Source organism: Carassius gibelio, chromosome A4 (assembly GCF_023724105.1).
Source record: "Carassius gibelio isolate Cgi1373 ecotype wild population from Czech Republic chromosome A4, carGib1.2-hapl.c, whole genome shotgun sequence".
Classification (NCBI taxonomy): domain Eukaryota; kingdom Metazoa; phylum Chordata; class Actinopteri; order Cypriniformes; family Cyprinidae; genus Carassius; species Carassius gibelio.
Window position 1 is genome coordinate 7,486,154 of NC_068374.1, and position 19,171 is coordinate 7,505,324.

Below are 19,171 nucleotides of genomic sequence, written 5' to 3' on the forward strand. Positions count from 1 at the left end.
TTTGCCATGAAGTGTAGCAATAGCATATTTAGAAATAGTAAATTTCAGAAATTCAGGAAGCTTATAGGTGCTGGAACCTTCTGTAAAGTGTTTTTTTTAAACTAAAACACAATACTGTCAATTACATTCAGAACATTGGAAACCCTGACTATTAGAAAACATCTCTCTGTTGCTTCAGAGGCCATAACATACTAAGTCCAACTCTCAATAACCTTGGCCAAAACAATAAAGAGTTCAACATAAACTGTTGCACCAACAAAATAATACATAGTTCAACATAAAGTGTAAAGTCCACGCTAGCTGCTATATGTTTTGCGTTGAGGTGATACTTGAGGCTCCATGTGCTGCGGTGATATGCGAACGCTAGTTGGTGCTCCAGTATAATCGGTCCGCACAGTTGCCAACTCTCGCGAGACAAATAAGCAAAGCGAATGGATCTTCAAAAACAAGCCCAATATTATTTGATTATTTATTTTCCGCATCATAATTTATTAACAATAAATGAGCCTGCAACATATTAAACTAAAACCACTGCTTTATTAGAAAAGGATAAACTGATTAGGAAAAAAAGGATAAATAAAAAAAAATCAGGGAACTGCAACAAAGCGGAGAGAACGCACTTTCCTCATCTCCGATCACCTGTGAGGCTGAATCGGATTGGAGAGAAGGAAAAGGACAAAAAGACAAGAAGGGAAAGACAAGAGCATTAAGGGGAGCTGTAACATATTTAGCTTAATAAAATAAAATTCTCCACTTCGTTGGAGGCATTGTTTGTAGAAATTGAAATACGTGTTTTCTGTAGATCATAGAGCGCGCCGCCCGCACGTTGAAAGTGATTTTACTCCAATGAGGGGATAAGGGGGCGGATTCAGCGGAATGTTTTGACGAATGTTACGCCACAGCACTTATATGATTGCACTGATTTGGCTATATCTGTAAGCAGACAGTGTTAATCAATGTATCAGTATCAATGTACACCAAAGATGTAAAGAAAACGAAGTTGCTTGTCAGACTTTCCTAACAAGCAACCATATATTCTTTAATAAGCCCAAAAAACCGCAACCCGCGCTGTTTTAACGCGACTTAAAAAAAAAAAAAAAAAAAAAGCACAAAGTCGCGTATTATAAGCGGACATGGCAACTATGTCGGTCCGCCGAAACTCATCCAGTGAGAAACGTTCCGCGGTGCAAAAATAAGTTATTAAAAATGCGGGAATTTTTTTCTGTAATTAATTAATCATAGTTAATGCGTTATTTTTTGTCTAATTAATTCATCTCAGTTAACGCGTTAAAGTCCCGGCCCTAAAAAAAAAAAAAATATTAGATCAAGCAAGCACAGAATCAACTTTGTGGTGCTGCGCACGATCGCGTCAGAGATCAAACAGATAACCTCCCCTGTTTAGTTCTGTTTTTGACAGAAGCACATATTGGACAATTAAAAAAATAGCACAAACAAAACTGATTTCAAATTTAATTCAAGCACTTTCAAGGACCTATGTTAGTTTTAAAGTACTTTCCAGGCCTTGAATCCATATGTCTGAAATTCAAGCACTTTCAAATACTTTCAAGAAGGGTGGGAACCCTGTGTATAGAGAAGTTGTGATGAAGTGCTGGGTTGGCAAAGACCACAACTCATTCTGTCTTCACAAGGTTGAGTTTAACCCTCTGGAGTCGATTAACGCAGATACACTTTATGAGGCATTTTCTCCTGATAACCACGAAAAGAACTTAAATTACACTTTCAGTTTTGATCGTACAGATAAGATCAATAGATCAATTAAATCTGTAAAGGGTCTAATTTTTTTTTGGATACAGACATAATAACAACAGAACTTTGTGCATTTATAAAATAAAGATAACAAACAAGGTGTGCTGTCTGCAGCCTTTGTCTGCGCTGATCTTCATTTAGACACGTGTCATTAAAATGAACTGTAACTGTAACGTGAATACTCAACGAAGAGACGTGAGAGAGATATCTATAGAAAGCTTGACATGTCTGCTTTTAAACTAAACAAGTGCCACCGAAAACAAATATTCTGTGTTAAAGTAATCCATAGGAAAACAACGCGATGTCTGTTTTTCGCGTCTGCCTTTATTATCTTCTAATGTGACCACGCCCCCGCGCTATTCAGATTCAGACTGAAACGCGCGGCTTGAATACGCCCACACAGAAGAAAAAGCAGCCAGACTGTTCTTCAAGTTTTTTTATTTTACTGTTTGTTTCGGGATGAGAGGAATAAGACATAAATCACCCCAAAAAAGATGTGATGTGGTTGAGGATTTGGATTTCCTCAGAAAAAAAGAATGAAGCACTTTATTCAGCAGAGATCATAAACATGAGTAAGTTTCTTTTTAAATATTTATATACTTGTATTAGTTTTCACATAACGTGTAAAACATTTTACTAGTTAGACTTTTTCCAAACTTTAAATCCTGACTAAATGTATAATCAAGTGAAACATTATGAAATTTCAATAACAATATACAATACAGTCAGACCCTGTTTTTCAATTCAACCTATCACTACTTATAAGATGAATGAAATTGGCGAATTAATTGAACAATTGTGCCAACACACACACAAATTAAAAGACTCATCACGGGGAGCTTTGGTGGATTCCTGCTTGTCCTGTAGATGATCTGCTCACACGCTTTAATTTAGCAAACAAGCAGATAGGTTTCTTCGATTAGAAGCGTTCAGCTTTTCCACCATGTAAACATTACGACCATTACTTATTCATAGAAAATAGAGAAAACCCATTCCAAAAATGCACCCCAGCGCACGGAACATTTTTCCGTCGTTAAAATAGCAAAAGTGGATTTGGAAACGCCCTGAGTGCACCTGTGCCGTGCACTTTACACTTTGCATTTAAATTGTTACAATAGGGCCCTATTAAAAGAGCTAATTCTGTTTTTAATAGTTTCTATAATCTGTTCCCTATTAGGGATGCACCGACCATGATTTTTCATGGCCGATTCCGATACCGATTTTTTACAAGCAAACTGGCCAATTCCGATACCGATTTTTTTTTAAATCTTTTAAGCAACAAACAAGAAAGAAGGAAAGTGTGCATAAACAAGATATTTGGTATTTAATAGGCCAAACTTGCTTTTGGCTATTGAAAACAATAACTGTAATCATCTGAAATTAACTATGGAAGCATATGGGTAGCATTATTCAATTTGGGATGTAATATGCAAAATGACAATGCAATATGTAAAATGGCAATGCATTTCTGTATTTACATTTACATTTTCCAATACATTTGTGCAACGTTTGGTGCAAAATGAAAATGAAAATTAAATTACATAATTTTCATTTGCCATTTCCTACACCAGTTTTAATATGTAAAATGAATATTAATTTTAACGCTTTATAAGTTGCAAAATTAAAATGAAAATGTATTACAGAAATGATTAGATATGTCTAACATGTTAAAGCAAAAACTGTGGCAAAATGATCATTTAAATGCTATTTTTCTTAAATGCATTAACACTCACAGTCAAGACATTTACCGATTGCATTTTCATTCGGTGTCCCGCAATGAATGTAGCAAAACTCAATGTACACATTGAAAATGCATTCCGAGCCGATCACATCTCCGCCCCCTCCCGCCCTGTCAATCACTGCGTGAACAAGGCGGGGCTTACAGAAGGTCAAGAGACTCAAGTGAGAGAAAATGGACAAGACAGTTGGCCCGTGTACGTTTTGATCATTTTGGTTTATGGCTTCAATATTTCATTCGGACTTGTGGGCGGAGCTGAAACGCTGCTTTCATCTGATTGGTCGAATCGGATCGGTTTTCATCTGACAGCCTTCAGCTGAAATGTCTGAAACTACACTCACTGTTAATTAGCATAATATTTGAATCAGATGTAGCTGGGCACATAATTCGTGCTGCTGAGACCTGCAAACTATTTCTAGGTTGTAGTATTGTATGAATATTGTCCCACTGATAAAAACAGTGCAAATAGTTCTGTCCCTTTGGATAACAGTAAAGTGGAAATAAATATAGTTAAATTTATGAAATAAAATTAAATAAGATTTTTTGGGAAGGTAAGTCTGGACAGTTATACAAGCAACACCAGTCGGACGAGTCTAAAGATATGAGCTGAATTGGGTGAAACATTAAAGTTCTAGTCTGTGTCAATTACTCTCATAATAAATAATAATAATAATGTTAACTGTATTTTTCGGTATAAGTTGCATCAGTCCAAAAATACGTCATGACGAGGAAAAAAACATATATAAGTCGCACTGGACTATATGTCACATTTATTCAAGACCAAGAGAAAACATTACCGTCTACAGCCGCGAGAGGGCGCTCTGGGGTAGGCTACAGGAGCACTGAGCAGCATAGAGCTAATTTTACTATTTTTATTTAGAAATGTAACTATATACATTTTTACAATTATTTATTAATGTCACACACACACACACACACACACACACATACCTAGTGCCTTATGACTTAAAAGATGAGAGTGGTAAATGTTACAGACATGGAACTGTTCAGTCTATTATTGATTTTAATTTCCACTTCACTGTTATCCAAAGGGACATAACTATTTGCACTGTATTTATCAGTGGGACAATAATCATACAATACTACAACCTAGAAATAATTTGCAGGTCTCAGCAGCACGAATTATGTGCCCAGCTACATCTGATTCAAATATTATGCTAATTAACAGTGAGCGTAGTTTCAGACATTTCAGTGCTTCACTCGCACTGACTCTTATTCTGCCTGAAAGAATGAGAAGACCGAGCTGAAGGCTGTCAAATGAAGACCGATCCGATTCGACCAATCAGATGAAAGCAGCGTTTCAGCTCCGCCCACAAGTCCGAATGAAATATTGAAGCCATAAACCGAAATGATCAAAATATACACGGACCAACTGTCTTGTCCATGTTGTCTCACTTGATTGAATCCTATTCTTGAGACTTGAGTCTCTTGACCTTCTGTAAGCCCCGCTTTGTTCACACAATGATTGACGTGGCGCGAGGGCGGGGACACGTGATCGGCTCGGAATGCATTTTAAATGTGTACATTGAGTTTTGCTACATTCATTGTGGGACACCGAATGAAAATGCAATCGGTAAGTGTCTTGACTGTGAGTGTTAATGCATTTAAGAAAAACAGCATTTAAATGATCATTTTGCCACAGTTTTTGCTTTAACATGTTAGACATATCTAATCATTTCTGTAATACATTTTCATTTTAATTTTGCAACTTATAAAGCGTTAAAATTAATATTCATTTTACATATTAAAACTGGTGTAGGAAATGGCAAATGAAAATTATGTAATTTAATTTTCATTTTCACTTTGCACCAAACGTTGCACAAATGTATTGGAAAATGTAAATGTAAATACAGAAATGCATTGCCATTTTACATATTGCATTGTCATTTTGCATATTACATCCCAAATTGAATAATGCTACCCATATGCTTCCATAATTAACAGCAGTAACTGCACAGTAAACAGCCTACATTCAATACAAACACAGATGGTACAGACATCAACATTTAGCTTTTGTTTTTGAATTGGGTTGAAACTACAAAGAACTGGCCTTAAATTAAAAGATTAAGTGTAACCATGTGACATTAAAGGCAATAACTGCATAGTTCTACAATCCAAACAACACACATTCAATAACATGTTTCTTAATCAGCATTCAGTATTTTAGTTTTTAAATTTGCTTTTAAACAAAAAAAAAAGGTCTTTACCAGTGAGACTAAATAAAAGTATGCTATATAAATACATTTTCCAAAATGTTAAAATCAAATAATGTTTGTGCGAATAAAACAAAGATGCAAAGTGTTTCATTCATCCAATTTAAAAAAAAAAAAATTGGGGTAATGATTCACATCTATATTTTTTTACTTGAGCCAATGAAAAATAAATAACTTATTGTCTCAAGTAAAAAAAAATAGATGTGTATCTTTACCCTAAAATGTTTTAATTGGATGAATGAAACACTTTTTGTCAGTCTGCTACAGCAGGTGATTTTTAAATCAAACAAAGTCTATGTAATTTTAAGGTAAAATTAAAATAATCACCCTAATGCAGAACTGACGTTTATTTCTGGCTTTTCAAACGTGTATGCAAGTTCTAAAAAAGAAAGAAAAAAAAAACATTTCAGTTTTGTCACAGTTTAGTCCGTTTCGTTTCTCATCCAACACGTGAGAAGTTGATCTGAACATCTCTTCATGGTCTACTCGTGTTCAGGGCGTGGACCGGTACGCTCGGGCAGCTTCGGTGTGCAGGAAAGGGACTCTTATTTGTGCGCCAGTACACCAACAGCTGTTCGCTTCCTGCCATCTGTGCCTCAGACATGTAGCTCTGCACTTCCAGTACTGATCGGCTGCCCGTGTCCTGTGCACGGATTTCGAAATACTTCCACACAAATTACATAGTGAACGATTACAATGTAGTCTGTGCACACGAGCGCACTTCCGGAAAAATCAGCCGGAAAAAATACCAAAAACCGGTTCCGATTTATGGCCGGTCAACCGGTGCATCCCTATTCCCTATCATAAAAATAAGTGCCGATGATCAGGGGTAGAAAAATTATTACATAGCTGTGTAATTAAAAATACCTATAACTAAAAATATGACATTATATATTGACATTATCACATTTAATATGCAAGTAGGGCTGTGTGATTAATCAGGGTATCTGCACATTTTTGATCAACAAATCTAATGACTTTTAAGACCTTTTTAAGACCTTCAAGAATTAAAATTAAGACCATTACCACGGCAAAAATATATATATAAAAGGACACTCGACAAAGCTGTTCAGGTTAACAAAGCACATTTGCATTTGAGCAACAGTGCAAATAATCAGTGCATATTTGTCCTTGCCACAACTAAATGTTTTTGCACATTCCGAGTCAGGGAACATTGCCCTGAAGACGGTGCTCACGTCTTCATTGGACGTATAGGAGTGATGTCGGCTAATCGTGTGCAAAACCCACAGCATTTCGGCCTTCAGTGTAGTGGTTGGGGAGAATGTACCGAAGGCATTACTTGTACTGGGACCCAAAGACACCAACGCGGGTGTAACGTTAGCCTTTGAAGTAGATACCGATGCTGCAAACAACTGAATGGGGACAGTTGTTGCCTGACTGTCGGCATAGCGCTTGTGCTTCTCCCCTTTCATATGTGCTCCAAGGGCTCTGCAGCCCATTGTTCCCAATTGTATCGTCTTTTTGCAAAGTCTGCACCGCACTTCGTATTCCAACATTTTTTGTAACCAGCCGCGATATTTCTCATCATCGAGCCAGTTATCATTAAACCTACACTTCCCCATCTTGGCTTGCGTCTGTCACGCTCATAGCTGAAACACTTCTTCGTCTGTTTCTATGACAGGCCTACGGGGAAAACACTGCCCCCTAAATGAAGTATGATGCCTGTGCTATAGGCACACGCTACTTACTTTTTGCTGTCTTTAGACAGGGACGTGCGCTGGTGAAATTACGTTAGCATGGAAAATAGTTTTTTCTGATATCTTTCTTTCATTCTGCCCAGATGAAATTTAATGCCACTTTTCAAAAATTTGCAAAATTTAATACATTTTAAGACCTTAAAAAACGTATATTTTAAGACGTTTTAATACTTTTTAAGGATCCGCGGAGACCCTGTTAATCGAAATCGAAATAAAAACACAATTTGAGTGTGCACGATTTCTAAATCGCTTTATAGCACGATGTTCCACAGTCCTGACCTCCCGCAGTATGTTATCTGAACCAATCAGGATGCAGCGCTCCTAGCGCGAGAACAGAGCAGACTGGGCATATGCCTAACTCCAGGTTCACACACACCGTGATGCGTAGCCATTTTTTTGAGCCCATGTTAATGGATCAGAGCGGTCACACTGCACGCAGTAAAAAGATGAGAAAAGAAAAGGTTATAGATAGAAAGGTGCGAAAAGATGTAATATCTTGCGCATGAGCACAGAGAGAGTTGTGAGTGCACAGGACACAGGTTGAGCGAGAGGAGACACGTTGTGAAGCAGTGTGTATCTGATCCTTACACAGTCTATTGTCTGAGCACGTGTGTCTGGTTTTGTTAACAAAGGAAATCTGTGTGTGAGTGGATAGATTCGGGCTCGTGCATTATTTTATGTGCTTTCACGTTACAATAATGCGCTCTCGTTGCTGCTTCTGAATCACGTACACATAACTTACTGTAAAAGCACTGCAGATGGAGTACGTGTGAACCTTGGGCAATAAATATATTGGTAGGGCTGTGCAAAAATCTCATTAGTAAAGACGCTCCTGTAATATCTCCAGCACGTGCGTTCAGATCAGGGCTGCCAGGTTTTCACAACAAATCCTGTCCTGTTAAAATATAAGTTTTTTTAGCAGGGTTGCTTTGGTAAAATTAGCATTTTAGGGGCTAAATATCACGTTATTGGGGTTGCTTCAAAACGCGGACATGAAAAACAACCGCAGACTTGGCAACACTGGTTCAGGTGGAGTGGCAGTTACTACACAGAGCCGTAGTCTACCGACAACTAACACAAAATCGCTTTCAAAATCGACAAAGAATCGCCTTGTGTAGATTGTCAGTGAATTACAGCTCGGTGTAGTAAATGCCAACCAGTTTTGAGAAGCAACTGGGCAGGATTTGTTGTGAAAACCTGGCAACCCTGATCTGAACACACGTGCTGGAGATATACTCCTAATTACAGGAGCTTCTTTACTGATGAGATGTGCATGAAAATCGCATTCATTTTTTGCACAGCCCTATATATATATTGGGCAAAAGATATAACACCTGAGGCACCGCTACAGTGAGCTTTATGACCGATGCATGGCAAAAAAAAAAAAAAAAACATCTCCCTGAACACGGGTTTAATTTTATTTTTTTATTATAATATTTTGCCATATGTCTAGATTTTGTTTGACATCTTTACTTAGTGATTATTTTGACTCGAGTCTGTTCTAGAGACACATTACAACTTTTTGATAAAGCTCTCATTGGTTTACTTTTGGAAATATGTTTCAAATTTCTACTGATTGCATTTATGACTGTAAAGTATGTCTGTGTCAAAATAGTAATACATTTTTTTTTTTTTTTGCATATCACACAGCCCTATATGCAAGTAAACTGTTATAGATGCAATTTTATGAAATTCTAGATCCTTAGGAAAGCTTGCATTTCTACAGTATTAGTCTCTAATAATTTTGATTGCAGTTGTATCTTTAAGCTGGCAGTTATCAACATCTCATCAAAAATCATGTTAGAGGACCACAAGACTTCGACCCAGCAGAACTGGTTTCTTACAGACATTTAGGTCTAAAACATTAGAAACACTTTCCACTACACTAGGTTCAGTTTTGTAATCGCAGTTTTGTATTACACAAGCCAAAAAACAACAACAAATCTCCATTCATCTTGATCTTGATGGAGGGATTCACCATCACATCATTTTTCACAATTAGGAAACTAACTGTTGCTTTCACAGAAATAGTTTTTCGGTTAATAATATAATAGCCTTCTATTAAGACTACTTTTATTAATAACTGGAAATATCAACACTAGAGTTTAATGTGTTCTGTAGAGCTGGACATTTTAATAATGATCAACTGAGTTCAGCTTTGAGAATAAAAACCAACCTGTTTGTTCCTCAGTCTCTTCATGTTTGACTCTGAATGTGTCTTCAATCTTCACGTCTTCACTCTCCTCTTTAATAAACTCCATCTTTATAAAAGCGTCCCGTGGACCTCAGTTTATCTGTGATTAAGATGAGAATAATTAACAGAAATAATCAGCTCTAGTTCAGTAGTCAGCACACTGCTAAGGGAGTCAGAGTTCACGGACTTTAAATGTATGACATTAAAAACAACATTAGCAATCAAATTAATAAAAGGACAGAATTTGGTTTACATGTTTATTAAGATGTATATTTAGTATTGAATGATGTGTAGATTATATGTAATAGATTTCTCTTTCAGGAAAACATTTTCAGTTGGTTAGTAAAAGTTATCATTAAACAGGTTTGTGTTTGTTTTCATCGCATTTACTCTGTTTTAAACAGCAGATGACGTCAGTGCGCGATGATTCGTTAGAATCACTGAATCATTTTGCGATTCAATTGATTCATTGCTGTTTTCTCCAACACTACTAACCAGTATCCGAGGTCTTGTTTAAAATGAACTGATTCACTATATAGGGAGCGAAATGAGACGCACTCTTACTTCTGTTCGGGAGCACTTTACAAGCATTAACCATCATTAATAACACTAGTTAAAGCATAACAATGTGACACGGGTTAAGACATGTTTTCACAGTGTAATAATATACGACTCTAAATGAGTTTAGTCGATTGAAACACTTTAAACTATTAACATCACAAACCTTTCTTCAGCCGAATCACAGACGCGTGAGAGCGCGCAGCCTTATGACGTCACACCGCCAGAGCAAAATAAAAGTCTTTTTTTTTCTAAAAACATATAATTTTACATTTAAAAACAAATGTAATACAGTACTGGAGCAATCCAAAAGACAGCAAAAATATTTAACTGTTTAATCAACTGAATTATCATGTCAATATCATCTTGTTCAATCTCAGTTTCTCCTCAGAATATAACAGGCAATAAATCAAATGTAATCTTTATTTAGTTAAAGTGCATTATATTAAAAGGTTATTTCTTAAATATATACATGCATGTGTTTGTATTTATATCCATTTACATTTAGTTGTTTAGCAGACACTTTTATCCAAAGCGACTCACAAATGAGGACAATGGAAGCAATCAAATGTAACAAAACAGCAATGATATATAAGTGCTATAACAAGTCTCAGTTAGCTTAAACGCAGTTCACGTAGCAAGTTTTTTTTAAATTATATAATAAAAAGAAAACAGGTAGAATAGAGAAAGCTAGTGTTAGATGCCTTTTTGCTTTTGTTTATTGTATAATAAATAAAAGGAAAATAGATAGAATGCAAAAAGAATAGAACAGTTAGTGTTATTTATTTATTCGGAGAAAACAAGTAAATTAATAGCGTTTAAGTCTAAATGGGGCACTTTTTTAAAGAATAGAATTAGAATAGTGAGTGTTAAAGACAGAGATGGGTTTTAAGCCGAATCTTGAAGATGGCGAAGGACTGAGTTGGGAGGTCATTCCACCAGGAGGGAACTTTTAATTTAGAAGTCTGTAAAAGTGATTTTGTGCTTCTTCTATCTTCAATCTTCAATCAAGATCTGTATACTACTCATCAATATATATATATAGAGAGAGAGAGAGAGAGATTATAGTTCTAATGCTCACAAAGTTTGCGTTTATTTGATCAAAATACAGTGTAATAGTAATTTACAGTTATAGTGTAATTTAAAATACCTGTTTTCTATTTTATATATATATATATATATAGACCAAAAGATTGGACACACCTTCGAATTCAAAGAGTTTTCTTTATTTTCATGACTATGAAAATTGTAGATTCACACTGAAGGCATCAAAACTATGAATTAACACATGTGGAATTATATACATAACAAAAAAGTGTGAAACAACTGAAAATATGTCATATTCTAGGTTCTTCTTTTGCTTTGATTACTGCTTTGCACGCTCTTGGCTTCTCTTGATGAGCTTCAAGAGGTCGTCACCTGAAATGGTCTTCACTTCACATGTGTGCCCTGTCAGGTTTAATAAGTGTGATTTCTTCCCTTATAAATGGGGTTGGGACGATCAGTTGTGTTGTGGCAGATGTCCTGTTGAGAGCTTTGTTGTTGAATATAAGGAACGGCGAGCTGAGGCTAGGAAGGTTATAAAGTGTGTGAAGAGAGAGAGTTGGCAGAAGTTCTGTGGCACTCTTGGTTCTGAGACTACTGTTAAACAGGTTTGTAATAGGATTCATCGTATGGCGGGAATTAATAGAGGTTTTTCTATTCCTGTTTTGGTAGAAGGGTGTAGAGAAGTGGTTAGTAACCAGGATAAGGCTGATCTGTTGGTTAGGAGTTTCCAGCGAGTGCACAGTGATCATAATGTTGGTAGTGATGGTTTGATTAGGAGGGAGCTAATGCTTAAGCAGGAAGGGTATAAACTTAACAAAAATCATGACAATAGTGATGTAATTTGTTCTTTTCTTACATGAATTAAGAAGGGCAATAAGACGAGGGAGGCACACTACTCCTGGGAGAGATGAATTGGGATATGAGATCTTTCAGCATATGGATGACTTCGCATTGGAGGAGGTATTGGCATTGATTTAAAAGAGGAAATAATCACCTATATTAACAGACATGCAAAAATGTGCCGTACAAAAAAAAAAAAAACCCCACTGGTGGACTGTTACATACATTTGTTATAAAAAAGGTATTGCTCTTATACGAAACATCACTTGTACTAATGTGTTTGTAAAATGTGTTGTATACAATGCTGGACACTGAAGATAAATATAAACTAGTAACCCTTGATATTCTGAAATGTGTAATGCTATTTAAATGATAGTTTTAATATTAACAATATTAGTAAAAGTTAAGGTTTCTCCTAAAATAAAACTGCAGACATCTTAAGACAAAGATCTGGATGAGACATATAAGAGAATCAGGTTGTGTATCCTGAGCGTAGAGTAAACTCTGTCAGAGCTATAGTCTTGAGCAGCACATCCACGTGAAGCACAACTGAACCTCAGACAACAAGGGTTCGAATCCCTGCTGAAGGTACTTTCTTACCCCGGTTCAGTTCTCACCTGTTCAATTGTTTCCTCTTCTCCTGCTGTCCTCACCATTAAAGGTGAAAAAAAAAACATTGCAATAAAAACAGCAAGCTCTGTTTTGCAGTAAAACGTGTCTCAGAGTCTTGCAAGACTATAAAGAGATTTACCATGTTTCTCGCCCATTGTCATTGTGGATTCCTTTCTTTCTGAACTTTCTCATGTCTCTGTGTCTACTTTTATTTCTCCTAAGGATTTTTAGAAGAAACATCTGAGACACTATTGAGGCTAAAAAGAGAAATACATGAGAATCACAACTACTTCTCCTGAGGTTAAGAGCAACCACATTTTCTCAAATACTTCACGTCTCATTTGTGTCTACTTCCACTTCTAAGGACTTTTAGGAGAAACATCAGAAATGGTGTGTATACTAATATGAGAGATATTCGAGAATCTCACTGAAGTCTCCAGAGTTAAGGAAAAGCAACCACTGAGCAATACATTAAATAATCACATGTGTACCATTAATTTTTAAATATTACAGTTATTACCAATACTGGTATATAGCAACGCCTCTAATTAACATGATTATGATTTTTTTAAAGATACTGAATGAATTACATATTTATATATATATATTAATATGGTAAGGTGATCAGATTTCTGAAATTGAAACCTTTTCTATTTCAGTGGTCAGATTATAAATAATTTAAAAAAGTATTAATATTTTTTATTATTTTTTAATGGGGACAAACATTAGTTTTATTTATTTTGTAATTTTTGTAATTAATTATAATTATATAAATTGTATAAATTATAATCATAATCTAAGACAAAAATTACTGTTATAAACTAGATATTGGATAATTCAACAGCAAAAGGTACAAGAATCATGTGACATCAGAGGGTCCGTTAGAATATGTTGAAGCATCGAAAATACATTTTGGTCCAAAAATAGCAAAAACGAGGACTTTATTCAGCATTGTCTTCTCTTCCATGTCTGTTGTGAGAGAGAGTTCAAATCAAAGCAGTCTGGATATCTGGTTCGCGAACGAATCATTCAGTTCACCAAATCGAACTGAATCGTTTTAAACAGTTCTTGAAGGTGCAAAAATGCCAGGCTTGGCAAGTGGATTTTAATCCACAAGTAAAGTTTAATCGCTGTCAGAGATGTGCACTTTTGCAAAAGTGTCTCAAATTTGAATGTATTGTAAAAGGGAAAGTGTCCCTAGCAGGTACTTTCAGTGAAGATGTCAGTTTGTCCAACAGTGTGTTGAAACAATATTTGGAAGAAGAGAAACTTCTGCACTTACTTGCAGACAATCAAGATGAGCACGGAAAATGCAAAATCAAAATACAAAACAACATTGTTGTTTCTCTGGAGAAAACTGCAATCGATTCATCTACTATTCCGGTAGAAGCACCCAGTGCAGGCTCTGTACAGGAAGAAGTTGCTTCAGTTTCTATATTGAGAGAAGTAACTCAAGATTCAAAGATGGGTGAAGTACCTCCAATTGCTAAGAAGCATGAGGTGTCAGTTGGAGCTGTTGGTGGACCAAGTGTTCGATACAGATACAGTGGATGAAGAGGTTGCAGTTGCAACACAGATTGAGGAAGAGCTAACAGGTATCACATGAGAAATGTAAGTGGATATTTATTGAATGTTAATTTTTAGAAGTTTAAGTGAATTCTTTTGTCAATATTTGCAGTTTTGCATTTATTTTGTGTATAATTTAAAGTTATGCCTAACTGTATTTGTTTTCTTATATTTAGGAAAGTAATAAGGAGTGAGGAAGTACAGCAGTATCCGTCTAAGAAGTTTCTGTGGGGAAAAACTAGCGGCAATATTTTAGTTATGTTTAAAAAGAAGTAGATCAAGGAGTAGTTTAGGAATGGAATGAGGAGTGAGGAAGTATTTAAAGCGGCCTCATTGAAAGAAATTGTAGTTATGCATTTCTAGGGAAAATGTAGCTGCAATATTTTTGTAGTGCTTAAAAAGTATATAAAAAGAACAGTTCACGTCAAAAATTAAAATTGTCATTTACTTACCCTCATATTGTTCCAAACTTGTACAAGTTTGCCTTTCGTTTTGATGTTTAAAAGTTAAGAAAAGTGTACTTTTTGTTTAAAAAAAAGGTTATGTTCTTTGAAATGTTGGATTTTGTTTGTAATAAAACCATTCTCAACTTGTTTATAATGGTTAAAGGGGGGGTGAAATGCTATTTCATGCATACTGAGTTTTTTACACTGTTAAAGAGTTGGATTCCCATGCTAAACATGGACAAAGTTTCAAAAATTAAGTTTTGAAGTATTCCAAAAATACTCCTTCCGGTTTGTCACAAGTTTCGGAAAGTTTTTTTCGAGTATGGCTCTGTGTGACGTTAGATGGAGTGGAATTTCCTTATATGGGTCATAAGGCACTTCTGCCGGAAGAGCGCACGCTCCCATATAGCAGAGCAGAGAGAGCACAACAGACTTCACTGATCAGAGCGAGAGCGTCGCGAAATGTCACAAAAGGAGTGTGTTTTTGGTTGCCAGGGCAAGACAACCCTGCACAGATTACCAAAAGAGAAACAGCATTAAGGGACCAGTGGATGGAGTTTATTTTTACAGAGCATCAACGGAGTTGTGCAAGTGTTTTTGTTTGTTCCCTGCATTTCGAAGATGCTTGTTTTACAAACAAGGCCCAGTTTGACGCCGGATTTGCACATCATTTATTTCTTAAGTATAATGCAGTCCCAACGAAAAAGTGTCACGATCGTGTGTTGGAACCGCAGGCGGTGAGTAAAACTGCTTCAAATATCTCTGCCTCCTTGTTAGTGCGTCCCCTCCCATCGTAGAGACCTGGGTTCGAGCCCTGCTCGGAGCGAGTCGTTGCTGCTGCTGCTCTCGTTCAGTTTCAGCCTCGGGATCTGATTCTGGATCATAAATAAACGGCTGAATCTGACTGATAGCCATGGTTTGTTTTGGATGATGGTTTTTCCTCACGTTAATGTCAGAACCGTTAAATATGTTTTTCAATGGCTCTGGGTAATGTCACAGCTTCCACATGCTCTCAACGCAAAAGCCTACTGGCGCTCGTGATTCTTTAGCTCCGCCCACACGTCACGCCTCCAGGTGCTCGTGTTTTTCCGGGAAAAATCGGTACTGACTATCTTTCTCTTATGAATATAATAAAACTAAAGACTTTTTGGAGATATGAAGGATGCAGTACTACTCTATAGGTACTCAAGATTAACAGGATATTGAGTGAAAATGAGCATTTCACCCCCCCCCCCCCTTTAAAAATGCAAAAAAAATGTTTTATTAGGGGTTAGAAAATGTCATTACCTTATTACAAACATTACACCCGGATTGTCCAATAATTATTATTGTAATACAATGCACCAACATCTCTGTGTGTGTGTGTGTGTGTGTGTGTGTGTGATTATGGAGTTAACATGTAAAATGTGGCATTCTTTTGTGGAGATTACTAGTGAAAATCCAAAAACCCTAAGTCTGCAATAGGCACACTGTTCTCTACAGCCTTGTAATTCATTGTATTTTAGAAAAATATCATCATTTCCAATTCAGTGTAAAAACAGTAGCCTAAGTTTGGCTTCACAATGAAGATTTATTAGAACAGTAAATAACAGGATAGTATCAGCATCTAATAAAAACAAATATATAAAACAAAATAAAAAATAAAGATTAAAATAAAATGTATTGCACTTTCTAATGACAGTATCATCTCTTTTTGAAGGAAACAGCTGCTTTAAACTTCAAATATTTTTCACAAATATGAGAACATTAGTTAAAGAATTAAACAAGTATTGCACTGTTATCTGACTTTTTTCACAGAATAACTTTCTAATGATTGTTTAATCTCTTTTTCCTCTGCATAAGTTTAAGGAAACAAGGACAACCCTAAATGCTTTTCTTACCTAGTATTTTTGTCTCGTTTCCAGTCCATATATCTTAAAAAAAAAATCTTACATCAAGATGCATTTAAAAAGTGTCAAAAAATAATATTAAGATTTTTGAACTGGAAACAAGTAAGATACCAAGTAATAAAAACATTTTTTTTTTCAGTGATAGTGTTTACTTATTCACACACTATAGTACAACAGCAGCTTACTTGTGTCTTTCACAGTGAGAGCATTAGTCTCTTCACAACTGGGTCTTGGCTCCGTTTCTGACAATAAATTAAATTATTTACATTTATTTCTCACCACAAATATCCCATTTTTACAAAGCTTTCAAATCAAGTCAAGTCAGTTTCATTAATGTATTGCTGAATCATCAGGTATCCTTAATTATCTCAGGGCATTTTTCATTGAGAATGGCTCTTCATTACTATTAGTTAGCCAATCTGGGCCTGTATAAACATTCACACAATAAGGAATCAGATTATATTATGATACAAATCTGTTGATACAAATATTATGACACAAATCTTACAACAAACATCACCAATCACCCTAAAACTTCAGAATGCTTAATATTTTAGCTATACAATATATAGCTAAACAAATAGCCCTAAATCAAATGTATAGTAGGCTACCTTTTTTTAATTTACACTGGAAATTTTTTTAATAAAATTAGTGAAAATAATTTATTCTTAAATAGCCTACATAACCTGTGAAACAATTTAATGTTCATTTAAACTTAGATTGTAAAATGATGCAAAACAAATTCAAACTAGCGTAGTCTTAATGTGATAGGCTACATTTACTAACTGGTTTTCAACCAATCAGAAACAAGCAGTTGAATACGCCCATCTCAATTTGAAAAATACGAATATAAAACCCTCTATTTTCAAATATAGCTACAGCAGAAGTAAAATAAAACTTCTTCAGAAATTTCAAGAAAAATGGAAAAGATGACAGACGTCAGCGAGAATGACCCAATAGTGGGGTAGTTTCATGGAGTCTCTCCGATAAAAACCTCCAGAAAAAATATGCGTTATTTCAATGCTACTGTCCAAACAGCAAGACAGGAATACCACCAAGCCGTATTTTTCACTCCGGAAAAATACAACAGCATTGTTACAGCTCAAAAGAACAAGACTCCCGTCAAACTGAACAATGCAAGAAAAACAATTGGTGAGTACAACATACTTGAAAAATATTTTATAGGCCTATAGGGCTGCTTTATTTATATATTGTTTTTATCAGTGTGATATTGTATTCTATAAACTATTACACATTTATACAAAACAGTACAAATGTAATTGTTTAACTAAATATAGTCATACACAAGTTATAAGAAATGCATATTTTTTAAAGCTATAAAAATTTCCTTAAAACCACTTAAGCACTCGTCAAAATAATAAAAAGTTATCATTCCCACTTTTTTTGTCTTGGTTGTTAAGCATTAAATAGATTTTAAACAAATGTAGAAGCACAAGAGTACACTATGTGGGCAGAGTGGGCAGATAGAGCGCGAACTCCGATATCTTTCGCGCATCCGTCTACTTGTCTAGGGATAGTGTTTTAAATTAATGTGGAGAATAAATTTAATTAGAATTAATACGTTGAAAAATAAATCGGGTGCATCATTCGGTCTTAAGTGAAAAAGAAATAAAATCCGTAAAATTATTCATTACATTAATTCCTAAAGATTGGTATTGACTTCGAGACTTAGTATTTTGCTTAGACTTAGTCCTCTTTTAATTTTTTTTTCAACAAATATTGCCTATAGCCAATTATTTATTCAGGATTAGGCTATACTTCAAATCTAGCCTATATTTCACACTGCTATTAAACCACAGATAAATATATAAAGTGGACTAGGCTACCTGTTTTCTTATTGTTTCCATATGAACTGAAGTATCTACATATTCTGCATTTCAGGTTTCAAAGATGATTATGACATACAGTGCACGAGAGAAACATCTATAGACGTCACAACTGGAGTCGACTTCACATACAGACCCCCTCAGGACACACAGCTAAACGTAGCTGAAATAATAAACATGACAAATCACCAATCGGTAAGTATATTGACATTGTGTATATTGACTAGACTGACCAAAGTGCTTTACAAAACTACAGTAAAAGAAAATAACAACAGAACACATAAAACAAGTCAAAGTAAAGCTATTAGCTTTCCCAAATGTTAAAATATTTTTAAAATATTTAAAACTTTTTCCCCAAGTCAAAAGATGTTTAAAACATTTAAATAAAAAATTTAAACAATAAATAAAAAGTTAAAACATTAGCTTTGCTTAAATTATGTTATGTAAATCATTTTATGTAAAATATATATATATATATATATATATATATATATATATATATATATATATATATATATATATATTATTAACCATTTAATCTTCTTTACAGATAATAAGTACTTCTTTAACTCCTAGCAACAGTTTGCAACATTGATGGGGCAAGCACCATGGTCACCGTTCGGGACTCCGAAAGTGAAGTCAAGTCCTGCCAAATAGGAGACCAAACGGGGACAATTCAACTCTCCTTGTGGGATGGTCAAATTGACCTTGTACA

At 35.3% G+C, this 19,171-nt stretch overlaps 1 protein-coding gene across 1 annotated transcript in view; it reads right to left on the reverse strand.

Moving 5' to 3' along the window:
- The window catches only part of LOC127968143 (gastrula zinc finger protein XlCGF8.2DB-like), a 30,891-nt gene extending 20,470 nt beyond the window's left edge, over positions 1-10,421 (reverse strand). The window contains exons 1-2 of the mRNA XM_052569065.1: positions 10,376-10,421; positions 9,634-9,751 (exon numbers count right to left, since the gene is read on the reverse strand). Of these exons, the coding sequence (XP_052425025.1) occupies positions 9,634-9,718 (85 nt within the window). The 5' untranslated portion in view covers positions 9,719-9,751; positions 10,376-10,421. The remainder of the gene's footprint in view (positions 1-9,633; positions 9,752-10,375) is intronic.
- Positions 10,422-19,171: the final 8,750 nt, after the last annotated feature.